Source organism: Athene cunicularia, assembly GCF_003259725.1.
Source record: "Athene cunicularia isolate RWA chromosome 9 unlocalized genomic scaffold, athCun1 chr9_part1, whole genome shotgun sequence".
Classification (NCBI taxonomy): domain Eukaryota; kingdom Metazoa; phylum Chordata; class Aves; order Strigiformes; family Strigidae; genus Athene; species Athene cunicularia.
This window is the reverse complement of record NW_020799110.1, coordinates 1175630-1203058: the sequence shown is the minus strand read 5'-3', so window position 1 is coordinate 1203058 and position 27429 is coordinate 1175630. Positions and strand designations below refer to the sequence as shown.

Here is a 27429-nt window from a genome sequence, read left to right as displayed (position 1 = left end):
AGACACCGGCGCCCCTGGCGGGGGAAGAGGCCGGGCAGTTTCTGGAGGGCGCGGAGAGGAGGTTGTCTCACGAGGAAAGCCATAAACCCGAGCTGGCGGACTGGGAGTGGTGCAGGAGCAAATCCGAGAGGACCCCTCGGCAGGTAACGCGTCAGTCTGCCCTCATTTTTCTCTGATAACAAGAATTGCCGTATCCAAAAATAAGATTATTTTGTGCTTACGTTGAAATTGCTATTAGTCCTATTGGTAGTGTAGTTACTTGTGGTGAAAATCACACTTGGCATCGTATACTTTAGTAACCACACACCTATCTGCAGATTCTGATCCTGCAATAATTTCCCACTTCTCCTCTTAATCGTGTGGGTTTAATTATTATTATTATTCTGTGTGCACCTGCATGATCTGTATACGGTAAGAATTCAGATTGAATTCTGTTAATTCATCTTAATGAATAAGAGTTTTCTCTCCAAAAGATTACATTTTCAAGAGTATTTCCAAGCATCTGGTGACTTTTTTTGCCATGCTCACATTTTGGGTAGAGGAAAAAAAAGAGAGAAGTCTGAAACTATGAATGGTAAGTCCACGGAGAAATGCAGATTTTGGTTTGGACACAAAGATTCCTAATTAGATTCAAACAGAAAAGGTTCAAAATATTATATTGTTCATCCCTTTCCTTTAGGTTGTGGACAGTCACTGGGGAGAAGTTCTGAGAAGTGTATTTGTTCTCAGGAGCTCTGGGGGAAAAGTGAAGGTGGAGTCTTAATATGTTCGTGCTTCGATTGAAAGACTTGGTAAAGGCAGTTGTAACCCCAGCTGGTGTAGCTCCTCACACAGAGGTTCCCAGGCTCTGCTCCCACTTTTGCTGTGCACTGTACTGGACCCAGCAGAGCTTTTCACAGCCTGAGAGCAGGGGAATATCCAAAACTATAGGCTTTAAGGACATACCATCTCCAGTTAATAGAGAGCACTCCCGTCTTGCCGTGTGACCCTTTCACCTGAAGGGTTGTCCTGTTGAACGTGCCAGCAGTGCTGCAGAAGTTGGGGTTTGCTTTCAGTTCTTGGATGGCAGGTCTGTTCCAAGCCCAGTTTGCCTCTTCCTTGCCGTGCTGGTAGGGCATATCAAGAACAGTCAGATCACTGATTTCCTCAGCTTGGAGGTGTTCTGGCTCTGCCATGACAAACCTGTCGTTCATGCCCATACTGGGAGGGTCTCCACTGACTTCTGACTAGAGTTGGGTTCAAGACTGAGGAGCTGTAAGAGAGAATTGTCCCAAACTGCCGCTTGTAGAATGGCAGACTGAAACGGCCTGGCTAGAGGACAGCTGTTACCTCAGGGAAGAACGTGGGCTTAAAGAACTGCTTTAATTTTATTTTCTATAGTCAGTGTTTAAGGGGCAAAGTATCACAACAACTGCTGCAGGTTGAATGCTTTTCATGAAAGAAGGGGAAGATTTTTAGCCATTCCTTGTCAACTGTGGGCCATGAGTATGAGGATTTTCTGTCTCCTAGAAATTCATGATTATGAACCAAAGGCTGATCACTGGCATGAGGCACCAGAGAGCCCGCACTGTGATAGCTGTAGCGGAGGTAGAAATGAGGAGCAGCTACTCATCCCCGTGGAATTCACATCCTGCTTTCATCACGTACTGGGCTCTAAAAGGCGGAGTGGCCCAAGGAGCAAAAAGAGGTAATTCTGCTCCTTGTGTGCACACCTTTCCCGTGCTGTGGCTCCAGTACACAATTTTGGTCTGTGTATATAGTGGTCTTCTGGCAGCATAGATGTATACCCATTTTCCAGATAAACCAGGGCAGTTCTGTGTAGATATAAGCAGTTTTCATGTTTTATATGTGACACAGTCACAGGTTCATATTGCTGCTGTAAATTGACTCAGACAACTGAAAATGTCAGTCCTGCATGCTCACCTTTGGAAGTTTCCCTTGGTGGAATCTGAAAGGAGCCACTATTGACTTTCAATTTATTATGCATGAGCAACCAGGAAACACATGCAAAAGGACTAAACCAAAGAGCATTGAAATATTTTTAAAAACATTTTATTACTCTTTGAGTAATAAATAGTAATACTATTGGAGGTTGAGTTTTCATTTTATTTGATTAAATTTCAGGAGCTTTTGTCATATGTGGCAAAATTACTGCTTCTCTTCTGCTGTGTTTGTGCAGTGAGTTCATATTGGCCATAGGAAAAGCACATCTTCAGTTTTTCTCTAGGATAGTGACAGTGGATAAAAAGGAGAGTGTGTATGTGTCTTCTGAGGAATAATCAAAAACCTCATTGAAAACTTAAACATTCAGGAGGGTGATTCTACGTTTAGGGGAAGCAGTTTCCTCTGTGTGGTGGGAAGCAGTTCCTCTGCCACTGTCCTTCAGTGGTCACACAAACTAAAGTATCCGTTGCCTGTTAAAGGGATTTAAATGCCTCCACTCAAACAAGCAGAGTCGTTTCCAGGAGATGTAGTTGCATGTTTATGCCCTGTTCAAGGACAGCAGCAGATGGTCAATAATTTTCCTGGAAGGCTTAGTTTTTCCTAAGCTATCCTGCCAGTGTTTGGAAAAGGAAACTTGAATTAAGGAAGTTGAATTTTAAGGTCCAAGTGGGAGGGAAGGACTTGACCTTGCCTGGGCTGTGAGAACCCTGCCCTGGAGCACGTGCTCTCCGGGCTAGGTGAGGCTGTCCTGCTTTTGTAGCATTTCCTGCAGAACTTCCTTCAGTTAATCTTTCCAACGTGTCACTGCAGTGAGTTCCACGTCAGTACAGTCTCTCCTTGTTTATTTGGATTCTGATACCTGCAGATACCAGAACCCCAGTCCTGCTGCCCGCCACAACCCCGCGGGGATGCAGGAGGCAGGAATTCGGGGCACAGTGAGGTCAGAAGCTGAAGCTGATCTGCCTGGCCGAGTGTTAACTGAACTCCGAGGTTTGAGTGTGCACTGTGGGATCCAGTTGGTGGGAGCGAGGTAAGAGCCTGTGCGGGGTCCACAAGAGAGGAGCTGCAGAAGGCTTGGAGTTGGAGGGGAGCTCTGGAAGTCACCTGATACCCCCTCCTGCTCCAAGCAGGGCTGACTCCAAAGCCAGATCAACTTGCCCTCGACTCTTGGCACATACCGAGGTCAGATGAAGAAGATGTATTTTATATCTAAATAAAGGAATTCCCACCTCCCTCTGGCAAGCACAGGTTTATCATTCGAGTCAAAGTAGGAATTAGTTTGATATTTCAAATTTGACTGGTCATCCCTTTCATGAAAAAGCAAATGTTCACTCTGTTGCAGTGTGCAGGCATGAGTTTTGGTGATTGTGGGCAAAGATAAATGATGACTTAACCTGGTTTTAATCTAGTAGTTCTTGCTAACCCCTTGTGTGCCACATATAGTTTGGTTAATAAAGTCAGTATATCACTAGGTGCATCATTAACTGTGCCTCTCCTTGCAGTAGTTTCCAGAGTTCCTTTTCCCATCTCCTGTCGCTGCCATTTCAAATTGCTAGACCTGTGACTTCCATTACCGCAGGTACGAGCATCTCTTTGTGAAGCAGCTGGTAACGGCCGCATGTGGATGGCTGGATTTGCCCTGGGGCTTTCTGTGTCACTTTTGGACATACTTCACTACTTGCATTACAAGGAATCCCAATTCATCCTCTTGTGACATTTTCCAAGTTATAACCCAGTGTGCAGTTGCCAGGCATTAAGGCTTTTATGGTCGAAAAGTTCAAGGTTTCTGAGTTCCAGATCTCGCTGTTTCTGACATTCAGTGTGCGTTTCCAGAGCTTCACAGTGCTGACATTTGCTTTGCTGCTGAAAAAGGGCAGAATATGAAACTCCAGCAAGCACTGTAAAAATAACTTCAATGCTTTTAATGTTGGATGAAAGATCAATTTGAGGCAAACTTTAAATAAGTTGAAAGCCATCCCTTTTATTTATACCATCTGGAAGTCCCTAAGCATCTAAGAAAAGTCACTTTTTCCTCATCACTCTCCATATCTCACCTTTGTTAATTAAGGAGTCTTTACCTAGCATTTTGTGGCCATATACTTCTGCTTAATTTGTTAATTAAGCTAGCCAGCTGGGGAGAAGGGGCCAAACCTTACAAAGAAATGGATGATTATCCTAACAGGATAAAAGTTCCTCATCTTCAGTACTTTCAGACTATAAATGCTTGATCGCAGAAATAAATATAGATGTTCTTACTAGAGTACTTGCAGCTTTCCTTTCAATAAGCAGAACTTGTAACAACTTACAGTAGGAGGAAGAATAACAATTACACATGGATTTTCAGCTTAGCTGGTAAGTGATGTGGTAAATGTGTCCTTACATGCTGAATTTCTGCACAGCAAAGGGCATAGACACTTGACATGAGAACTTGAGAAAAACATAATCTCAGTCGTCTGAATGTACTTGTTGAAAAATGGTCAGTGAGTTTTCTTACCGAAAATTAGAATGCATTTTTCTCACATTAAAATTTTCTATCATTTCTGTTGTATCACCTGATTTGGAAGCTTTTGAAATCAAGAGCTCCCTTGAGAGGCCTGAGAACATGCAGGCTGGGGTGCTTCATTTCTCTCATGGGTCCCCCCCTCTGCTGTTGTGCCTCTGTGCTCCTTTGTGTTCATGGAGAGGATCTTTTACTCACACAACCAAACAGTTTGCAGTTCTGCAGGAAAACGGAGAGCACTGCAGTAATCAAATCTAGAAAATACCACGCTGATTGAAGTTACAGCTGGGAGAGCTACTGTCAACTTCAGCCAGGTATTGAAGAAATCATTGTGAGAGTTGCTGCTGCTGAACGAGTAACAGGATGTGTGTTGCTGGAGCTGAGGGGTGTCCCATGCGGGGTTAAACCTGCTTTGCCAAGTGCAGTAAACCAGAACGCTTTGGTCTGGGCCGAAAAGGTGCAGTAGTCTCACCCTGATCTCCAAACAGCAGCTAGCCAGGCACGCTGATTTGGCACAGAGGAGAAGTATCTCTTACCAGCAGGACAAGTAAACTCTACGGATAGTCCTGGTGCTTCCAGCAGTGCATCAGCAATGATTTTGCTGTGCAGGTGAAGCGCCAAGTACTTGCCTCAGTCTTTGGCATGTTCTTGTACCACATGGGTCAGCAGAAACAAGCTGGGTGTCACCAGCTTGCTACGGGCCTGTTGTCATGCCTTTTGATTAATCCTTCTCATGGCCACTTTGCAGATTGGACAGGAGAGGAGAGGGAAAAGGGAGATGAGATGTAGTGAGCAAATACAAGCAGGCTTGAACAAGCACAGTTTTGTGACAGAGTAACTGCCCAGAGTTTCTCAGAGAAAGCTCAGGAGGAAAAGCAGCGCTGTACTGGAGAGCAGCCCAGTCTGAGGCTGTGGTCCAGGAGCAAACCCAGCGCACATCCTGCACAGGGTGCCTGTGGCAGCAGTTTCATCCTTTACAAGGTCACCTACTACTTCAGCCCTTCACGTGGCCCAAATCAGGCCACAAGCTGGCTTGCAGGGCTCTTGGCACAAGTGGCGGTGACAAGCAGCAGAGCGGGCTGAGCCCCGTGTGTGTGGAGGGACGGGTGGGAGGGGAAAGGAGAGGCAAGGCGGGCTTCTCCCACAAGAGAGAGCACATCCACGCTCCTGTTTGGTTTGAGGGACCTGTCTGAAACACACAGACGTGTCCCTCTGTTATTTAAAAAAACGTGAAATCATTAAAAGGTAAACTGTTAACTTGAAATAGGTTCTGCTTTCTCTGTACACCCTGTCGTTTAGTGTTGCTTATGTAAGGAGGCATAATTTGGATGCATACTTTGGCCACACATCCCCGTAAAGCCACGGCCAATTCCCGAGTTCATGGCGGTGGGTGAGACTTTGCTGGCACTGATTTATAAAACTGACATTGTTTATGAAATCTCTGTGAGTGTGCAGGCGTGTTGATTTGCATTAAGCTGATTGGTTAGTTTTGCTGGTTTTTTAGGTGCCTGTAGTGCTTTGGAGGTAGAAGTACATCAATCTGGTAACGTTAACGTGATGCTGCTCCCCAGGCGCCGCAGTGCAGCTGTTGGCGTGGGGCGCTTGGTTGGCACGGCGCTTCCCAGGGGGCAGAGGGCTTGCACCACCTCTCCGTCGCCTTGCAGGTTGTGTTACCAGAGAACTGGTCACCAGATCTTGCAGCTGTTAGTTTTGTGCTCCTGTTTACTGAGAACTGGGGTAAAAACAGAGAAAAGCAGGACGGGAAAGAGAAAGTTCAGTCATGCAGGTGAATCTAGTGTCGAGTGAAAGGACTTTGCTCTGACAAAAAGCACTCTCTAAAGCCACTGAAATAGTGCTGGCCAAATGCAATACAATTCAAGAAAGATCCATCTTCTTTTTTTAGCTCTCATTTTTGAGTAGTGGCTAATTTACTATATACCATAATTATTTATTTTTTTAGCACTCAAATTTTTTCCAGTTCCTCACCCAGTCTTGTGCTATTAGCCAGTTCTAGTGACTGTACAGCAGCTGCTCTTCAAGCTTTTAACAGACCACCAAAAAAATTTACTGCAAGAGCAGGGTATGAAGCATTCTGATTTTCATTTCCAGAAACATCCATACATGCAGACTGTGTTTTCCCTTCTGCTTACCAACAAAACCTCTAATTGTTTTGCAAGACATCTGTTACAAGCTCTGCCTGTACTGTCAGTACTTTAAAGTTCTCCACAGTTTTTTGCAGGCAGCCATCAAAAGGAATTGACCTAATCTCATGGAAATTAGTTGGTCCTTTGCCTGATCATAGATGCTGCTGTTCTCACTGTGAGTCGATCCTAGTTCTGGTCTTTAAAAGAATTGGGTGACATTAGGAGTTGATGTAGTGGGTGGAGTTCCACAGGCAGCTCCTCTACCCCTGTGGCTTTATGCTGCTGACACTCTACTGGTTTCTTCTGAAACCCAGATGCATGTCATACAAACACCGTGAGGTACTAAAACTGGAGGTCTGGGCTCGTGGAACTGCAGTGTCACTAATACCTTCCCTCTGCCGGGGAGGAAGATGATGTGTGAGGTAGCAGGCTCTGCTCATCTCCTGGCGCCCGTGCTGGGAGGGCCCGGGGGAAGGAGCCCCGGGCTGGACTGGAGATGGGAGTCCGCTGGCTCAACCGCTACCAAAGCCTCTTGAGAACATGGAGGGAGAGTGGAATTTAGCTCTGTCCTGCACATCACCTGGGTAAACTCTACTGAGCTTCCCACACGTCACGTTGGGGCAAAATACACTTACAGCCCGGCGGTGCTGTGAGCTGCCGCTGGCTGCAGTCTCTGGTCACAGCACAGCTGTCATAGCCAGCAAAACTGAAGTTTGATGTGGCTCTGAGTGACTGCAGATCCTGCTGCTTGCCTGGTTAGAGATAGTTTTGCCCTTACTTTCTGGAAGGGGCCCAACCCAATGCCACAAAAAGCCAGTAGAGATGCAGTGTTGGCTTGTTCTTTTTTTTTTTTATCGTACGGGCTGGCAGTCCACTGGGTGGAGTAGGAAGAAATGTCTGATGGGTGAGGCTGAGCCTGAGGGAGACTTTGGGAGTTTCCCTGCCAGGACTTCAGTGCTGGAGCTGAAGAGAAGCTGAGCTGGGGTGGGTGGGGTTGGTAGAGCCTTGCTGTGCTGTAGGAGAGAGGACATGGCGAACGGAGGTGTCGGGAAGGGAAGGCAGAGCTGCTGTCTGAGCCTACTGCAGTAAATCCACCCTTGGGACTCCTTTTATAGATGCTTTTATCCGTACTATATCACAGTCCTAAAGAAATGCAACAATTTCCTTGGCTTGTGCTTGGCCTTCTAGTTTTATTTTCATAGCCAGAGCCTGATAGATCACTGCGCTGTAGAAGTGCTGCAAAGGGCAGGACATGTGTTTCAGCAGAATAAAACTTGGCTGCAGCTGAAGGGGGACATCACAACGTGCCTCCCGGTGACTCAGAAGGAGCAACATGGCATAATAAGTGTAAAGCACATTAATGAGGGTATATATTTCCTTAATACTTGTTTACATATTCTAAGGCTTGGGCCCGATGTACCTTCCAGCATGGCAGTATATGACGAGGTGAAAAATGTCACCTATTCCACTGCTCCCCTCGAGCTCCTTCCTACCATGTCATGTCCAATTTTTTTGTTCTTTCTTTAGCACTTTCCAGTAAATTTGCTCAGCCCTTTCACCTAAAAGCTGTGGTTTTGCCTCTGTTTCAACCCAGGGAAAATGAGTGCAAAAATAAAGCCTCCATAAATCTTGTCTCGCTGCAAAGCTAGCACATGGCAGTGGCTGTGCTGATGAAATGGAGGCAGAGGTGGGAATACTGAGTGCAGTGCTGTGTACTAAATCACAGTGTTTACAGGCAAAAGATATCCTCTTGGGCTGCATCCTGAGGGTAGGGACAGAGTTGTGTTTTTGCCATTAACACTAATGGAAGTCAAGAGGCTGAACCGCACACTGTGCCCTGGTAATGTGCCCCCCCAAGAAAGCCGTCTTGTACCTTTCCTCCCCGCTCTGCTTCTGTAGCAGGAGGTGTTCAGAGGTGTTCAGTGGTTGTACTCATGATGCTGATGGGCATAGGTGCTATTCTCTCCGTTCCAAAGAAATGTTAAATTTCCTACTTTGCCACCCCCAGACTTACAGCATGTTGTGCAGATTGGCCCAGTGTGCATATCATTTCTTAATAGTTTAAAAAAAAACCTCTGAGGCAGAGGACTTGCTGACATTTTACTGGGTTTTGTGTGATGACTTCCATCTCGCTTGAAGGCAGTTTGCACTGCTCAGTAAGGGTAAGGATCCCGTGAGAGGCTTTGCATCTCTGATGCAAAATTAACCCAGTAAGGAACTAGGGCTGCCGGTCCCCTCTCAGTGGTAGGTCAGGCACAGTTGGAAATAGTTCTGGTGTGACCAAAGCACTCAGCTGCTCTGTGGTCACTGACCACCTTCACCCCCGCGAGGGGTGCGAGTTGCAGGCTGACCTGACTGCATGTCGGCGAGAGGGCTCTGCGATCCGGGGAGTGTTAAAAGGTTCAGCTCTCCCCAGGAAACTACCCGCCTGCCTCGCGTCACAAGCTGGGCTTGGCTTTGGGAGTGGGAAGGCCAGAAGGAGATGTGGATAGGTAACCTTTAGCAACCCAAACTTTATCAAAATGGGGGGAAAAAAACCAACCACGTTTTACTAAAGTTTGTAAATAGCAAGGTTAGTCAACAGTGGGTCAGATCCAAAGCACCCCAAGTTCAAACATGCCAGCTTTTAGTGAGGTAAATACTCCGTTACGTTTAGTCACAGTTTGCATAATGCTTGCATGTGAAAAACTGCTGCTATTTCCTATGTCTGATGTCAGCAACCACCGCGGTACGTCAGGGGACGGTAACTCTTGGCAGGACTGGGGGTTTCCGTGCTGCCTGCGGAGAGGAGGGCTGGTCACACCCGCTGGCCCGCGCTGCTCACTCCCCTGAAGTGATTCGGGGCCACAAGGGATAAGGAGTCTCTCCCTGTGTTACTTTCCCCCCCTCTGAGCAACAAGTGATACTTGCAGAAGGCTGCCCATTTTAATTTGTATTGTGAAAGCAGTACTTTTTAGTCTGTTATTTTCAGACCTTAACTAAGCAGTGAGAAAGCTATCAGTGACTTTGATTCAGCTTTTTGAAGTGGAGTGCCAGACAATGCGCGTGATGCCTTTGATTTCCTGTGGAAGCTCTGTGCTCTGTGGAAGATGGCACTGCCTTGGAGTGGTAGTAATGATGCCGTAGCTGGTTGTCTCCTCATCATATGTTCTGCGAGTAAAGAGTTGCTCTGTCAAAGAGATTTGTCTGGAATAAAAGTGGCATGAAAGGCAAATGAGGCAGCAGGTTTTATTTAATACCTATACAGGCTAGCTGTAATTGAGAGGGAGAGGAAAAATGGTGCTGGGCATTTCTAACTCTTGCTCAGCTGCATTTTTGAAAGATACCTTTAACGTCTGAGAATATACCAGTGTATTTCCCTTTCCTCAAGAGATTGAGTGTAAATATGTCATGTATTTTTTTGCCTATACTTAAGTGCCTTCAGGCAACAGAAATCTCCCAGGCTTGCAATATGTTGTAGGCTTTCTGATTATTTTTATTCTTTGACTTGATACCTCATCTATGGGTTGCCTCAAGCAAACTCTTTCAAGAGACTCGGTATAGAACCTATTTATGTGCCCTGCAAAGAGGGAGAGCGGGAGGCTGTGTAAATGAGTTCGCTTAGGAGGAGTCAGCCCTGTGTCTCTGTATGTCTGCAGTCTGGAGTTTTTTCCGCAGTGATAAATACACAGGATCTTTCTCACCCCAGTAAAACTGTGAACATTCCAGTAAACACCAGGCACAGCACAGAAGCTGAGTTACGAACGGATCTGAAGACAGTATTTGCTTTCTGCTGGCCTGTACAAGTGTACCCACGCTAACCTGCTGGGTCTCTTCCTGCAGCGGTGTGCCCTCGGGTCAAAAATCGATGGAGCGTTTCACCATCACCTTCTAACTTTGCTCCAAGTGGGACAAAGTGGTGTGGTCCTTGGGATGGGGCTGACTCTCTGCTTGCAGTTGAGCTGCCATTGGCACTCTGCTGAACTGCATGAACAGGAGAAATATCGAGAGCAGAAACATTTCCCAGGGAGGGCAAGGCTGAATATAGTCTTCACTCATGCTGGCAACCCCGAGAAGCAGCGAGCTTCCTATGGCTGCTGTTGATTTGGTCTGGTTCAGATAAATAAGCAACAGCTTGCAGACCTGTTGCTTAAATATTTGTTTTTTATGAATGCTAGTATGCACACACACACCGAACTAGAAAAAAGACATTAAAAACTGGACTGTCGAGAGGTAATGAGGATAAATGAGCCTTGTGGAGCTGACCAGTGACACTGTACGTCAGAGTCTCTTACAGGAATCAATCATGCAAAGAGCTGCCACTGATTCGCATCAATGTTCCTTTTCGGAGAGAACAGACAATGCTACAAACAAAATCAATATCACACTGACCAAGGGATCCTTGTACACTGGCCCTAATGCCACTTAATGGAACAGGAGTTACAAAAGCAGTGCAATTTAGACACCTTCCAATAAAGCCATTACATTCCAGGCTGCTATGTTCTCCATTCTTTAAAGGCTTGTGCTGTTCTTCCACATTTTTCTTCATTATATTTCCCTAGTAAGCAAAAAGACCATTTCAGTGTAACTTTACAATAACCGTAGCTCAGCAGAAAGCCTGTTAGTATGATGCTTGAAAATGAACTCAGAAGTTTTTTCCGGGACTGGTGGTACACACGTGAAATAAACTTCACCAGGTCTGGTGAAAAGGATAAGACCCAGTTCTGCAGCTGTTACAAAACAGAGACTGAACGTCAGCAGATCATCCCCTGCGCAGAGAGTGACTGCTTCCTGGTGATGGAGAGAGCTGGACCAGACATCCCATGCCCTGATTTCGGTACCCACCACGTGCCGCCCAACAGAGCCCTTCTCTCTTGTGCAATGCTGACCTCCTTCTGGCGGTTAGTAACGCAATCAGCCCTGTCAGTCGAGACTGTAAGGAGTCATTTTTAACCATTCATGGCTGGAAGGCTTTGGCAGATACATATAACTATGCAAAAGGCACATTCTTTAGAGTGCAGTATGTAGATTGCAGAGTTGCACCTTTCAAAAGCAGATTTGAGTTCTGTGGGCACTACCACAGCTTTAATTGTGGCCCAGTTGACAAAACCCTTAGGACTCGAGACTCACTGCGCAGTGGAGACGCGGGGATGGAGGTGGTTGCCTCAGGGCACTGTTGGCCTCGTTCTGCTTTTAAAACCTCAGGTAGCTTCTCCACCTAATTCTGTCTGAATGTAGGTGTGCACACAGGCCATGCCTGCAGCCTCCAAGTGCACGGGCAGGTGTTGCCCACGTTCACTGCCCCACATGAGGAAGCCACACAAGATAGAAATACAAGACTCAGAATTAATTTGCCCAGGTAGCCACAGTTCTGGCACTTTTATACTGTGAAGCGCATGACTTCTCAGTTTACGTGTTCCTCCAGTCTAGGTTTTGGATAATATCTCTGTTTCTTGCGTACACCCCAGATCCATGCAAATAATTCAAACTAACACTGAATTTTAATTCTGCGCACTCTTTTTTACCCGAAAGTGCAAATAAATTATTAGAAATTACCATATCTCACACTGTGTTGTGAGAACAAATGCACAGACTTACATAAGGACCAAGTTCGCACTTGTTCTAAAAATCTCATTAAAATAACGAACATACAAATCAAAACAGACACATGTGTTTTCCCAGTTATTTTTGAAAGATCGGTATAGGATGTGAGACGGGTGTCCTGAAGGTAGGAAGTTTGGTGAAAGCCAGACGTACCAGCAGATCCCATCAGGCAGGCCGGTCTCCATACTGAAGAGAGTTGTTTCTTGTAAAATCAGCTCTTCTGGCTGTGAAGACTATTTAAACATAGTAGATCTGAAACAGAAAATCTTTACGTGGAAAATACAGGTTGTTTGTAATAATTTCAGCATAAGGACAGCAGCGATTAGAGATGACAGAGAAACCAGAGCTCGTGGCAGGTGACGCCTGGGAGGCCCAGCAGCAAGGAGAGCCCCGGACTCCTCTGGGGGGCTTAAAGGCAGGAGCCCTCTGAGCCTCTGCCCGAGCTGCTCCCCTCTGCGGGGGCACTGACAGTGCCGCGGGCATCCTTTGGGAATGTTGAAGGGGCCTTCTCCTGAGCTCACTTCAGCCCCAGACAACTGACTACAGAAGTTCTGGTATGTAGATGCAAGTATTCTTACCTTGGATACCTCTGCTGCACTTTTCTTTTGCTAATTTGCTCCAAATAAAGGTCTGTTCACATCAGGCAGGCCAATGACAAACACTGGCTTTCAGGTCAGCTGAGGTGAGGTTGTCTATTCTTGTCATACCCTATTAGATCTAAATTTACTGCAGTCAGCCTCTCAAAGGGAAAATCATTGCAGTAATTAATTTTGCTGCAGCTAATTTTTATTTTTAGGGAAGTGGAAGACTAACCCTCTATTTTAAAATAAACAGAAAACACATTGTCTCTGGAAAGAAACATCAAGATCCTTACTGGAAATATTCTAAAAATAGAACTTTTCAGCTCGAGCTGTATTCCACCACTAATTAGGAATGCAAACTCATTAGAGCTTTATTTAGCTTGCTGATATTTCTGTTTGGGAAGGCAGCATGGCCCAATGGGAGTGGTGAGGGACCTTGCTGTCTGCTCTGGGCTCCCGCTGTGCCCATCTGCAGGCGCTCTCCGATCCGGGAGTTACACCAGAGCTCTCCTGCCTTTTCCAGAGACAGGATACACACTCTATTAGGATCTCCACTTCGCTGTAACGCTGATGTTACCCCTATCTTATTGTACCAGGGCCTGTGATTCATGACATTTGAAAATTAGGAATCATGAGGGGAGTCTACAGACTGCCTTGTGCTCGAGTCCGTTGCCCAGGCACAGCCGGTAGGAGCAGTTCAGGTGCTTTGGGGTGTCCCACTTGGCCTCCAGCTGCTGCTTCAGGAGGCTGAGGGTCTCCCATTAGTCCTCTGTTACAACAGAAAGTTTTTTGCGGATATTCTGAATCCTCTATGGCATCTCTGATGGCGCTAGACAACCACTAGTTCAAGCTCTAAAGGTCTGAGTACTCAGCCTTCTTGCATAGTCAGGGAGGGTAGCTCCTAATTTAGGTGCACTGGAGCATCTTCCAAACAGATTTTCTTCTTCCCCTTGATCCCCTAGGAATTCCAGGCTCTTGGGCATTTCCTTTCTGTCTCCAGTTAACCTGTTTTTTTTTTTTCTCTGCTGACCTTTACCATATTGCAACAGCAGTTTCTTGCCTTTAAAATCAAATTGAGCTGTGAGCTACGTGAGCCACTGTTCAGATCATGTGGCTCTGAACAGTTGATCTTTGATTTCAGTTGCTAACCAGTGTTTCCCTAGGTAAGGATCCACTTCTGGAGCAGTCAGCTTTGTTCTCGGGAGATGAAGTGTAATTGATAAGAAGTATTAATTGATAAACGTGCTTGGAGAATGGAGCTGTTCGTGCTTTCCTTCCCCTGCTGTGCAGTCATCCACTCCCTGAAATAAAAGATTGCCAGGAAATCCTGGGAAATGTGTGCTTATCCAGACTGGACAGTGGTCTCTGCAGGCACTAAACAATGGAGAACTGGGACCACTGAGCTTAAGATCCTTGCAACAGGATGAATCCAGTTACACTTAATGTAAAATGCAAAAAACGTGTAGAAATGTTTGGTAATTGAAATATTAATATGTTAACCTTAAAGAATTTTCTAGGCTTCCTCTAGCAGAATAAATTCTTGATCACTTGTAAACTAGAGTTTGAAATTATTTTGAACATCCCATGTAAATCTCTCAGAAGCAGCCTGCTGAGCTGATTGCAGTCGTACAGTGCTGACTTTTCTGTAAGCGCCCAGCTCTGCAAATCGCGGATCAACTCCTGCAGGCACTGAAGGGAAGCAGAGGGAACGCTCTACACCCTTGGGAGGCACTTACCGGCATGTGGAACGAGGCTCTGCTTTGGCAAGTGATGAAATTAAAATTTTCTTCGAGTATACTTGCAGCTTGATACCCCTTTATTAATATTTCATGTAAGTATAACTCTTTCGCAGCAAACCAGATAGAAAAGGGTGTTTTGCTTTGGTTTCTGCCAGTAACAGATTCTGCAAAAGCTGCCTTCCCCTTTCCTTCCCTCCCCCCTCAAAAAAGCCATAGGTATCAAAAACTTATTTTCTCTGAGGGACAGGCTGTGGAGTTTCTGGGTTCCATAAATGGCCTTAGTAGGGTCATTTCAAACGGTAAGTCAGGTGGCTCTTGGTGGGCCCTTTCTCACTGCTTTGAGCATTTCCAAACTGAAACCTTTCTGCCAGGGCCTGTTGCCCAGCTGCTGTGGGCTTGGTTACGTCCTCTGCAGAGGCTGACACCTCCCCTGGGGAACCCAGCTCAAACTCTGCTCAGGCAGCGGGCGGAGGCAGGGGAGCCCGGTCTTAAACCACAGCGATTGTGAGGAGGGTTTGCCTTGTAGCAACAGCAACTGCTGGCTGTCTTCTGTGAAATATGGAAGGTGGATAATTTAATTCAATAATGAAAGGATTTGCTTTATCAATTATGCAGAGATTTCTCTGTTCGGAATGCATCAGCACTCCTTAAGGAACAAGTACATTTGTGATTTATTTCATTGTAGTTTTTTGTCTTTGCTTGTTAAAAATGCATGCGCTGGTACATGCAGTTCTCCAGTGAAATCCCTGTCCCAGATTCTAACAGACAGAATAGCCTCCAGCCGTCTCGGCAGGAGCTGCGCAGGGGTATGCCCTGTGGTACGACGACGTGATGGGAAGAAACGTTCTCCACAAAAAGTAAAACCAGGCAAGGGAAGGGCCAGCTCCCGTTGGCAGTGGCAAACACCACGGAGTTAGGGATCCCGCAGAGTGATGCAATGTGTGTGGATATATATTATCAACTTGCTGTTTCTGTGATGCAAACCTGCAGAAAACAGTCCCCTGGAGGGATAGCTCAGATTTAGTGCTAGACTGCAACTTTTATGAGATCCAGCAGATATTTTGTGGTACTCGGTTATAAGCTGGCCTCATCATAAAGATAACAATTCTGGCTTATGGAATGTTTTGATTGGGGGATGCCATGATTTTTTTTAATTGAAACGTTTGGGCATTTCCAAATTGAAACCTTTCAATCCTACCAGAAATTAAGAAATTAATTGTAAAAAGGGAAATATTTTCTATAACTATATGCGCGTGTACAGTGAATAAATGAATAGTTGTGTGTATCTGTGCGTGTGTGCACGCAGAGAAAAGTATCTGTAAGTGGATATAAGAATCAGAACAGACTTAATTTTACATGTGCTGTGTTCAAGCAGATAAGTGTCTGATCTTTCCTTCACCTCTCCTAGTTGAGAGTGAGTAAGGTCTCGGAAAGACAAGTCTTCACAGGCTCAGAATTGTTGATAGCAAGGCTTCCTCATCCTGTGCAGTTGCCATGGATGCCAAAGTGGTGTGGGATGCATGGGAGTCAGGAGGAGCGCACGTCAGCTGTGGGGTGTCTTTGTGGTAGTACTACAAATCCTGGTATAACTCATTCTGATAAAGCAAACACCACACTGGAGGTGTAGAAAAAATCTACGTATTTTTTAGGGATAATGATAATTATATATGTGTATCTAATACGCTGCCAAACTGCTGAGACACAAAAGCTGCAAAACGGCACTTGGGTTGAAAAGATAAGGGTTTATTTTCTTTCACAAAGCTCTTTACCTTTATGGTAGCACCTGATTCCTGCACACATTGTCAAGGTAGCATCAAAACGTTGTCTTTCTGAAAACGATCCAAGAAGCAAGTGGCTGTAAGTGTTCTGTACCTTCTTAAAAACATCTGTGTAGAAGTGTTTTAACAAGAGAACATGTAGTATAAATTGTGTGGGTGGAGTTAATTTGCTTATTTCCTTTAGAAACTAGATTTTCTTTTGAGTACAGGAATACAAAGCGTGTGGGCAAAAGAGTGTGGGAAGAGCCCGGTGGGGCAGTACCCTTCCAGAAAGCATTTTGGGCCCAGGCTGTGGAGAGTGAGGTGGCAGATGTTCAGAAGCAGCACAGTGGACCTCTTTCTCTTTTCATGGAAGGAAAAATGAATCATAACCCTTCTACAACTGTGGATGCTCTTGTTCATGCTGAAATAACGCAGAGATGAGGTACAGGAACCTGGATGAATGAACTGAAGGCCACTGTTAAGCATTACTCAAATTGTTTCCTCTTCCTGCTGCCTTGGAATTAAATTGCATTGTAAGGCTTAAAATCGTAAAGCTGAACTGTAGGTAACAATGGGAGTGGAAGATAAAATACTTCACAAGATATACCAGTATAGTCCAGTTTGCTAGTAGGTTCCTGTTTATTGCCATGCATGTGCCATACGGGGCAAAACTGGATATTTAGTAATGATATCAAGGACAAGATAAGGGTCGCACTCTGTTCTCATTAATAGCAATTTTACTGAAAGGAATTCCAGCAATAATCTCTTTTACCTGGCTACTCATAAAACCAGATATTCTTCCCTCTTCTGGACTAACAGTTTTTATTCACAGCATTTTTCTGTTGGGCTGCTTGACTCTAGAGTGAAGCTTGCAAAGCAAGCTCGAGGCGGGCGACCCAGGAGGGAGCCTGCAGTGCCCTGGGCACTGCCACCGACCTGAGGGGCCAGATGCAGTTCTCTGTTACTTGCCCCTTTCTGTGTAGAGCCCTTGCAGGTGCTCGGGTCCCCGTCGGTGGCCGTGGTGCCTCCCTCCAGTGTGCAGCACAGAAGTCTTCCTGGGGCTGTGGCACTTTGGGCCAGCCAAGGCAGTGCTAGTTCCCCTCTGCACTTGGCAGGGAATTTGCAGTTCAGTGGCTCAGATCTCTCCTTGGGCTTTACTCCTGCCTTCCCCTATCATGTAAATCCAGGGTTTGATTTCATTTTCAAAAAACTCTGCTTAGTAAATTCTGTAGTGTCATGTAAATGCTGCTTACTCTTTTCCATTAATTAGCTGGATTTTTTTAAACTTTGAGCGTTTTGCACTGCTGATGAATGGGTTTGTTCACACAGGTGTGCTTTGTCACAGCTTGCAGATAACAGTCGAGTTTCCTTGCAGCTCGGTTGCTGCACTGAGGGAGGTTAAGCTGCGATTTCAAAGCTGCTCCCTGCAAGGGCTGTGGTTACTAGGCAGGTGCCTCTCACCGTCACGGGTGCGGGCTGTTACGATGCACGGTTTGCCAAGAGACAAATGGATTCCCTACTTGTAGAAACAGGTGAAGGTGTCTGTAACTGAAGGATATTTCTACTGGACTTGTTCTAGTGGAAAACGGTGCAGTTTACTGCCTTCCTGATTAGTGACTGGGAAGTGGTATAGAAGACTTGGAATATCCTCTTCACTTCTAAAGGTAAATAGAGGTTTCTCGACAGAAAACAGACTTTCAGAAGGAGTCATTAAATCTGTGGTCACTGGAATATTTCTCATTCTCCAGAACTGGAGTATTCATTCCAGTGAGTGAGGATTGCTTATTCTCCCTCCAGGTGCCTCAGACATATCCTCCATCTTCTTGATGCTCAGTCTGACAAATCTGCAGTGTTTTATTAAGTAGAATGTAACCTTGCACTGAAGTAATCACTTCTTATTAAACTTTTTTTTTTTTTTCCATAGTCTTTAGAGGTCCTCCTGTATAATCTAAGTTCTGGTCTAGGCTGTTCTTAAGACCCTGAGCTTGATTAACAGCCAGAAATGCAGATGCTCTTAACTGAGCCTGCAAAGGACTTTGTGTTGATTGCAGAAACTAGAGAGGGGGCTGGCAGTGGAGCTGCAGGACTTGTATCCAACAGAAACACCATTCTAAATCTGTGTTACCAAAATCATTAGGTACCCAGGCTCTATCTGTTGCAATACCAAGACGCTGACCTTGTGCCTCCGTGCTGCCCAGAACTGTAGGCTTTGCCCACTTGGTCTTACCCAGAGCTGGGTTTGTTGCTCAGTCCTTTAGTGGCCTTAGTAAGCACCTGGGATGGAGGACAAGTGGACAAGAGCTTCCTCAAGTTGCAAAAACGGTTATAGTCACATCTCTCTTTTCCTGGAGGAGTGATCCTAATTACTAATTAACACAGGAAATGTAAGTGCCAACACCTAGCCATGCTTGAAAAAACCAGCCCCCTGGTCATTGCTTTGGAACAAAGGCTGGCGGTGCTTGCCCTTAGGAGAGCAGCACCCGAGGGAGCCCCCGTTCCTGCCATGGCTCTGTGCTCGGGCAGTGGCCAGGAGCTGGCAGCTCACATCCACCCATCTCACACCTTAGCTGGCTCGATGACACAGCGCGACGGCTGCCTCTCTAACTGCACCTTGGAAGAACACTGGAGGACCATTTTTCTCAGACAAATCTATTAAGGAGACCAATACAACTTTAATTTCCTTCCAGCAGGGCAAGCCAGCTCCTAGGGTTTTGTCAGGCAAATTCCTTTGTCAAAGGACCACATTAAGTCACAGTCTGGCAAGATTCTTCTACACAATGAAACCTGATTTCCTTTTCATGTGCTTTAGTGAAGATGAGGTAATGTGGCACTATGATTTAGCTGTGTGGTTATAAAGCTGTGCCTAATTCAGTGAGTCTCCTCACAACAGCTTCATTTCATAATCAGTAAATAATTGCCCTTCCCAGCTCCCTGTGAGCGATCTCACCTTTCCAATTGGTATCCTGAACCTCTCTGGCTTTACTCAACTTTCTGAGTTTTACTAGAAAGGAAACATTAAACAGAGCTTGTCCCAATGGAAGGGGTCCTGTCAGTGCTGAAATAGTGCCAGCACTTCTCCATACTGCCAGTTATTAGACCTGGTCTTTCTGTCACTCCTCCTTTCCTTCCTCTCCTCTATTCACACAGTTTGCACAAGACAAATCCGTACCCAGGAGGAAAATACTGGAGCTTCTGCTTCCAAGGCTGAGCTCAGGGCATCCCCTGTAACTTGCCCAGGAAAGACTGGCCCAGGGTTTCTGCAGTTTGTCTCTTGGTTGCAGATAGATTAATCACAACACAACGGAAGAGGCATATCCTGCTCTCCTAGACAGCTGCCTCCCTCTTCAGCTTAGCCCTCGCTTGCATGGACAGGAAGAACGCGAGTGCGAGGCAGACTCCTGAAATGCCTCAGACTTACACATCCTGAGAAATCAACTCTGTCATTTTTTCACCTCACGCATTGATTGCTGTAATGCTGTTTCTTATTCTCAAATCATCCAGAAAGCTACATGCTACTAAGGAGGGTCTCTGTGGCTACCAGGGAGGGTCTGCGTGCATGTGTCTGTGTGTGTATAGAGGAGGGACAGGGGAGGGTGAGGTTTGGGCTGGTGATTTGCAGTGGGAGGTGGGGAGGAGTGATGGGGAGGTGGGAGTGGTGCTGTAAATCCTTATTATAGATTTCCCACTGATACCGTTGAATGAACATTATTTCCACTATAAAAATAAAATGCACAAAAAAGTTCCTTGAATAATATCTGGCAAGTTGTTTTGGAGAGTTCAGCTAGGTAGCTAAGCCATCTAACTTTAGGCCCCTAATTCAATTAAGACTAATTAAGACAGGGTGCCCAAGGGAGACAGACGTTGTCAGAACAGGCTCTTGGTTTTGAACAGTCCCCTGGTGTCATTTCTCTCGTTTCGGTCACTGAGAAGCTTTAGGAGATCCCTATCTTGATCTGATTTAAGCAGAGCAAAAACTGCTTAAAAAAGTTTTTGCAGAGCAAAAACTTTCAGAGGTGCCTGTGGGTATGAGCTGGAGAGGTGCCTGCTACTGCTGGCTGTCCTGTGGGCTGGCTGCAAGGGAACGTTAAGCGTCGACTCCTCTAATAAAGTGTGTGTGTCCCTAAGCTGTGGCTGAGTCACAGTCACTTGGGACTTCACTTTTTATACTGAAGTGTATAATTATAAAACTTGTTTTTCTACTCTTAAAAGTCATAAATGCCAAGTTTCTAAAATACTGTAAGGAAAGCTCTACAAAAGTAAAATAAGTTAACAAAGCATAATTGGCTTATTTATACTGGATTCTAACTTGAAAACCTGGCATTAGATAATGGTCACTCTTTCTCTTTTCAGCGATCAGGTGGGGCCTTAGCTATCCCTCTGTGTGCCTTTCAGGGAACTGTATCTCTTCAGGCGCCCACGGGGAAAACGCTCTCTTTATCCACATACGAGGTAAGCACTGAAGGGCAAAAGATAACACCCACGTCAAAGAAAATTGAAGTGTATCGATCTAAAAGTGTTGGTCATGAGCCAAACCCGGAGGAGTCTCCTAATACCTTTGCTGACACAAGCGTTAAAATTCACCTAGAGGTACTTGAAATTTGTGACAATGAAGAGGCCCTGGACACTGTGTCAATCATCAGTAATATCAGCCAGTCCTCCACGCAGGTAAGGTCTCCATCCTTACGTTACTCACGGAAAGAAAACAGGTTTGTCTCATGTGATTTAGGGGAAACTGCCTCCTATTCCCTCTTCATACCCTCAAACAATCCTGACAGCGATATCAACATATCAATTCCAGACACTGTGGAAGCTCACCGGCAGAACAGTAAAAAGCAGCATATGGAAAGAGGTGGCTATCAAGAAGAAATACAAATGTTGAATAAAGCATACAGAAAGCGGGAAGAAGATGGTAACAGCAATTAAAAGGCATTTCATCTAGACATTTAAACTGGTTTGACAGACATTGCTCCTCTTGACTCAAGTTACCCGAGCAACTAAAATGTCAACTGGTTTTTCCTAACATAGAAATGAATTTTACTTGGGTACACTGTTAAATAGATTAAAACTTTTAATGATATATGGATGGGATATCAAATACTTAAGTGCTTTACAGCTTTGCATTAGTGAATTTCAAGTTATTTATATACTTACTTATTTGAGGGACACATGTGTCTAGAAGGAATCCTAAATGAAGTCCCCAAAACCAGCTTTGGCTGCTTGTTGACACTGGGTGTCTGTCTGTGGGAGCCTGTGGAAAATGACGAGCAGCTCCACAGGTGGGAAGCTGTAACAGTTTTGGCTGACCTGCAATTGTGCTCTTACTGATGTGCCAGACTCCAAACATTTACCTGAGAAAATGTAGCCCAAACCTAAGACTAGCTCATTTAGCTGACTAGATAGAGGATTAAAAGAGGTTTTAATTTTCTACTGCTCTATACATGATTCATATGTAATACATATGTAAGTGGCATTTGTACAGACCTTTGAATATGGGTGTCTGAAATGTAAGCATGCACATTTTGTAAATACAGCACTGTGAAACGTAGGAGTGTTCTCATGGTTGACATTTCTTTGATCAAATGTGACAAATGTTGGTTCATTTTATGCCAGTTACTCTGGAGTCCCCTTTTTTTGCCTCCATGATCTCTTACCAAGTTAAGAAGTTTCCCAACCTGACAGAATATTTGCAACTCAGTCCAGATAAAGGCAGCATTTGAAATGTTTGAGGAGCTAGGATGTCAAGATCAATTTGAATAGTTCTTCATGCCTGAGTTGTCCCTAAGCAGGGAATAGTTTCACAGTGTCATGTTCCTCCTCAAGGCCCATGTGAAGTTAATACATTTCTCAACACAACCACGGGAGCGGGTGTACTTGCAGGTAGTTGCAGGAGTCGCAGTGGCTCACAGCAAGAACACTGCTGGTTTTTCTGTTATGTGTGTTCTGTCAGTACCCTGTCATCACTCTGCTTTGGATGGACCCTCATGCTTTAGCTCTGAGTCAGGAGCTGGGGGTTACAACTGATTTGTGACTCCTTAGGAGAGGGGAAGGGAGCTATGCAGGGTGGTCACACTTTGGGGCTGAGCTTAGACATTGACCTCAAGAGAGTGGTCTCGTTACTTAAACCGGGTCCCAACCTGTATCATCCCCAGGAGGAGCCTGTCGATCTACTGATTTATAAGGAACCTAGAACTAAGTCTAAAGTCAAGCTAAAACCAGTGAATATTCGAATTTGTGTTGAATTCAGAGAAGCCAAGGCAGAAACAGTGAGTGGAGTCCTCAAGTCTTACATTAGGTATGCTGCATATGCTTGGAATGCTAGTGCTCTTCTTCTGAGGGCTTGTCATTCGTTTCAGTTAAACAGAGGGAAATATGCTCTCAGGACTTTCAGCAGTTTGATTAAAAGTCACACTGCTTCTTTAAGGAATAGTTTAATTTCCAGTGGTATGTGTGACAACATGATCATTTAGTGACTGCAGTCACCCTGTTTTCCACTCAGCAGGAACATGCAAGGGAAAATAATCACAACCCTGTTCAGGATTCCTTTAGGGGTTATGAACAGACAGAGCAAAAGGCCTGAATGCTGTGTTTGCATTCAGCAGTTGGTGTGGAGGCCCAAAAACAAGCGGAGGACTTGCCTTCTCATTTCACCACCATCAATCAGGCCTGCCATTGCAATCGGTGGGGCCGGGCTGGTGTGACAGTCATGTAGCACTGAAGAAAATCAGGGTCGAAGACTGCAGGTTGTTGTGACAGAGATGGATCACTCTGCAAGTTGTGCTTTCCGTGTGCTGCCTTTCCAAGGTGAAAACAAGGGCTCTCGTAAGATTGCCTCCAGGCTCTTAGTTCCACTAAGATGCTGTGTTACGTTTCAGATTTAACAAGAAACTACAGCAGAAGAAACAATCAGTGGTAAGTCTGTTGAATAAATCTGTATCCCTATACACAGAGCAGAGACGCATTCTGCTGTCTCCGAATATGCTGCTTTTCTTTGTGTTCTGTAGAAGGAACACAGAAAATATCCGTATGGCAACAGACACACTTGATCCAGGTAAAGGTAGCAAAGTTGTGATGGAGGATGCAGTCGGTCACAGCTTTAGTTTGTTCAGGTGTTCTGTTTTCCCTGGAAGTGAGTTGGACTGTTAGCAAGATTACGTGCTGACGTGGTAATCTCTGATGGAGATATTTCCAAAGGATTCAAATTTGGAGGCATTAAAATTCTGCATAGTTCTGACCCAGAGCTTGACCTGATTGTAGAGTGTTGTCTTGCTGCTTGAATAAAACAGATTTTATTTAATGAATCTGTAAATTTGATTGTGTGCAAATGTCTGATTATTTTCTTTTTCTGCTCTGACTCACATCATTAAACAATTTAAAGTGTCTGAAAACCCAAGTTGTAATTACTGAGTAGATACCAGCTCCTTGCACAATGCACGGGAAAACTTGCTGTTTGAGAAAATTTACTCCTGGTTTGTTTATTCACGTAAGTGTTAAGGTGTCTTCATTTATCATTTGGACATAGTTTTTAAAACAGTTCTTTTATAGGAGCTTTTAAGGAAAAAATTTTTCTTCCTTCTCTGTTGTTTTTCCTCTGTCTGACCTTTTAATGTATTTCAGCAACAGCTTGACATTTGGGGGCAAAGTGTTTGTCAATGCCTATTTGAAGGTGAGTTGAAAGAGACCTCATCTCTGCTCAGACACCACAGCTACTGACTGGAAAAAATCCCTTGGAAAATGTGACTTGAATCGGCGCCCGGGCCTGCCTGACATGGGTTGTTGAATAATGCAAAGGATAGAAAACAAGAAACTGGGAAATAATTTTTGAGATCGTCTTCGGTAAGCAGTGGGTCAGAGTTCCTTTTGGTGGCACTCATGTACACTGGGAATAACATTACATTAACAGAGTTACAGAAAAATAAATCTGTGACACGCGGGGCCAGGCCTAAGAATCCCAAATGCCTCAAAGGATTGTGCTTCTTGAAAGAAAAAGAAACAGGTGCTGAAATGTAAATTTTCTGTACTAATCTTGGTAGAAAATATATCTTGCAGTTTCAAATGACATTCATTTCATAACAAATAATAAATGTTACTTATACGTTATTTTACCTTTATAGGTTTGGGGTTGATGCATAGATTCTGCAGCATGATTTCACTTCCTGGTATGTGTCACTATATTGACTTCCAGGATAAGTGTTTGAGTGTTATGTTCCTTTCTCTTAATGAATTTTTCAGATTTAGATGTCTTGGAGCAGAATAAATTCTGTTTTTCTAGACTCCAGCATCAGCTCCTATAAGAATTACAATACCCATGTCTGTATATTCCTGTACATTGTACGCTATGTTTTATAAAACAAACAGATTGTAAAGACATTCAGTCCCTGTAGAAACAGTCTTTACTCCTAGAGACAGCCCTGGTGGCTGCAGTACTACTAGTGTGCAGCAGCAAGATTTACTCACTGGATTGAGAGCTGTGAGGTGGGATGCTCTTGCGTCGTGTCTCCCCCTTCTCAGTGTTTACCTGACAGGTCTCGTGTTTCCTCACTAGGGATCTGGCTTCAAGGAATCTCACTTCAAAGCCCTGAGAGGAGAACACTTTGAGCCTGCTGCTGCGTAGAGACCGTTATGTACAGAAGTGTTACCTCACACCGTGACAGTGTGCTACTGAAGGGGCTAAAACCTCAAAGTGAACAGTGGTTAAAAGCAGTTGAAAAGGCCCAGCAATATGCAAACCTCTGAGATCACTTCAATATATCTTTCCATACATATTAGAAAATTATATGCATAGTTGCACTTTTACTATCTTGCCAACATCTAAATCTACAAATCTACTAAAGATAACTGAATTTGTAGTGTTTCCTTTAGAATGTGTGATTTTTTTTCACAGCGTTAAAGAGACATGGCTGAAATACAGGAGCTACACACATGCATCTGGAAGTTCCCTCTTGCACTAAAGTCCCATTTATTGCAAGTGTGTGCACTGCTTAGGTGTCCAGATACACCATCATGGAGAGATACCGGATCAAGCAGAATAAATCTGTTGTCACCTGAGTGATTCAAGGTAACCCCAGAACATTTTTCTCCAGTAGTTTTAAGGATATCGATAGAGCAGACAAAGCCAGCTTTCTGGCAGCTTGCTCAGGCATGCAGGACCGACCACAAGGTGCAGCGGCGTGTCGAGGACAAGTGGCACCTGAGCGTGGGCACAGACGCTGCTGAGGGGACAGAGCGAAGCCCTGGCCGTGTACGTGTGGTCACCAGGGGCCTTTTCATTCCCTGGTTTCAGGTTAGCATCGGGCACGTCTCCAGAAAATAGAGAGTAAATACAGAACTGGAGATAGTAATTGCCCTGGTTTATGGTCACCTGCGGGCTAGAGAAGGCCTGGCAGGCAAGCTCACCTGCATGTGGGGAATGTCGTGCCACTGATGAGAAGGTTCATACCTGAGCAGCAGGAGGTGTTCCCATCTAGTGTCCTCCCCCCTCCACCCTTTCGGAAGGACTTGTGCCATTCTCCCTTGGTTGGCCTGTAGAGGGATGCCAGGGACGTATTTCAATAGGGGATCTTTTCACATTTCTTAGATTTCTGAAAATTTATTTGGTGCTAATTTTCTTTGGCTCATTTTTACTCCCTAGTTGGTTGTCGCTGTGAGACACTTGAAGAATGCTGTGAGAGGACTTAGTTTATGTAGGATGGCAAATGCAAGAAGCCATGGAGTGTGCTTCCCTAGCCTGTGTAAGCCATAGATGCAGGATGAGAAGTAGTAAGGAAGAAATATACTTCCCTTTAAATTTCTCATTTCTCTCCCATGCTCCTTCCTGTAATTTGTCTTTCAGATGATTTTCCTCAGTATCCTCCAGTCCTTGTACTGCCTGTTCTTGGTCCTCTCCTTTTCCCTCTTTTCTCTGGGTAACCTCTCCCACAGTTCAGCTGCTCACTGTGCTGATGACTCAAGAGATGTTGCTCTCTATTCCTTACTTGTCGCTATTCAAACTAAAACCCAAGCTTCTCTCAGATTTCCTTGTACCTGAAACAGAGTGTAACTAAAAAACGACCACATGATGTTTCTCGCACAGCCCCTCCGTGCAGGCCCGTGCCGTGGTGCTGTGCGGTGTTGGCACTCTCTGGGCGAGGCGGGTCTGTGCAGGACACTGCGGCGCACAGCGGGTCGCGTCCCCAGCGCCCTGCAGTGTCCTTGGAGGGACGGCCCCGTCAGCCACCTGCCACCATCACTGAGAGGGGCTCCGGCGCCTGCCTGGCCCTTCAGGTCCGTCACCTCCGGAGTCTTTGAGTGAAAGGCTACAGAAATAGCCCTGGCAAGGCGTTGTGATTGTTGTTTGCGTGTTCTAAGGGCATGGAAATCGGCGTGGAAAAGGGTAAGCCTAGCAGCAAGACAAGTGGCTGCTTGAATGCATAAAACATTTTCTGAGGGGAAAGAAAAAAAGAAAATTGAGATCTTTACCTCGAGCACTTGTTATTTCTTTATATCATCAACTGCTGAGATTTGTTGGACTAAGTGTAGGTAAACTGTAGGCAGAGAAAAAAAAGAGAAAATTATTTCCTTTGAAAGCAGCAGTCCTTTACCCAAGAGAAGTTTGAAAATCCGTGCGTAACACGGTATTTCAGAGATCTGAACGCTAGTCATTTTTAAACTAATGTAAATCATACCAACAAAGAAGGTGAAAGAATAATGAGAATGAAGAAGGATTTGTCGCTGCACAACGGTATTCAGTGAAACAAAAAGAACGTTAATTAACTGTTGTAAAAGTAATAATTCTGTGAATAGCTTTGTCCAAGTTAAAAGGAGGGTTAAACTCCAGAGAACTCGGACAAGGTGCACACACCCAGGAGCAGCCAGCCAGCGGGGCCAGGACCGGGTGCACTTAAATCCGTTACTGCCTGTATAAACGGAAGGGCGGGAACCTCGGGCGCAGCGGCGGCACCAACGTTTGGCGTTCCCTTCAAACCTCTGCAGCCCCGGAGAGGGAAGCCACGGTTAGAGCTGGAAACGGAAGCGAGAGGAGCCGTCCCGGCACGAGGAGCTTCGGGCCGTGCTGCGGTGAGCCCCTCGCTCTCTTCAGCCGCGTCACGCTTCGCCCCGCGGGTGTTGCGGGCGGCGGCGGGACGCGAACCCGCGGCCGAGGGAGAGGCGGGCGGGGCCCGGAAGTGAGGCGGAGGCGGGGCC

At 45.3% G+C, this 27429-nt stretch overlaps 1 protein-coding gene across 1 annotated transcript in view; it reads left to right on the top strand.

The window, feature by feature from the left end:
• GPR149 (G protein-coupled receptor 149) overlaps positions 1-21603 on the top strand; it is a 26012-nt gene extending 4409 nt beyond the window's left edge. The window contains exons 4-5 of the mRNA XM_026854762.1: positions 3-143; positions 20602-21603. Of these exons, the coding sequence (XP_026710563.1) occupies positions 3-143; positions 20602-21174 (714 nt within the window). The 3' untranslated portion in view covers positions 21175-21603. The remainder of the gene's footprint in view (positions 1-2; positions 144-20601) is intronic.
• Positions 21604-27429: the final 5826 nt, after the last annotated feature.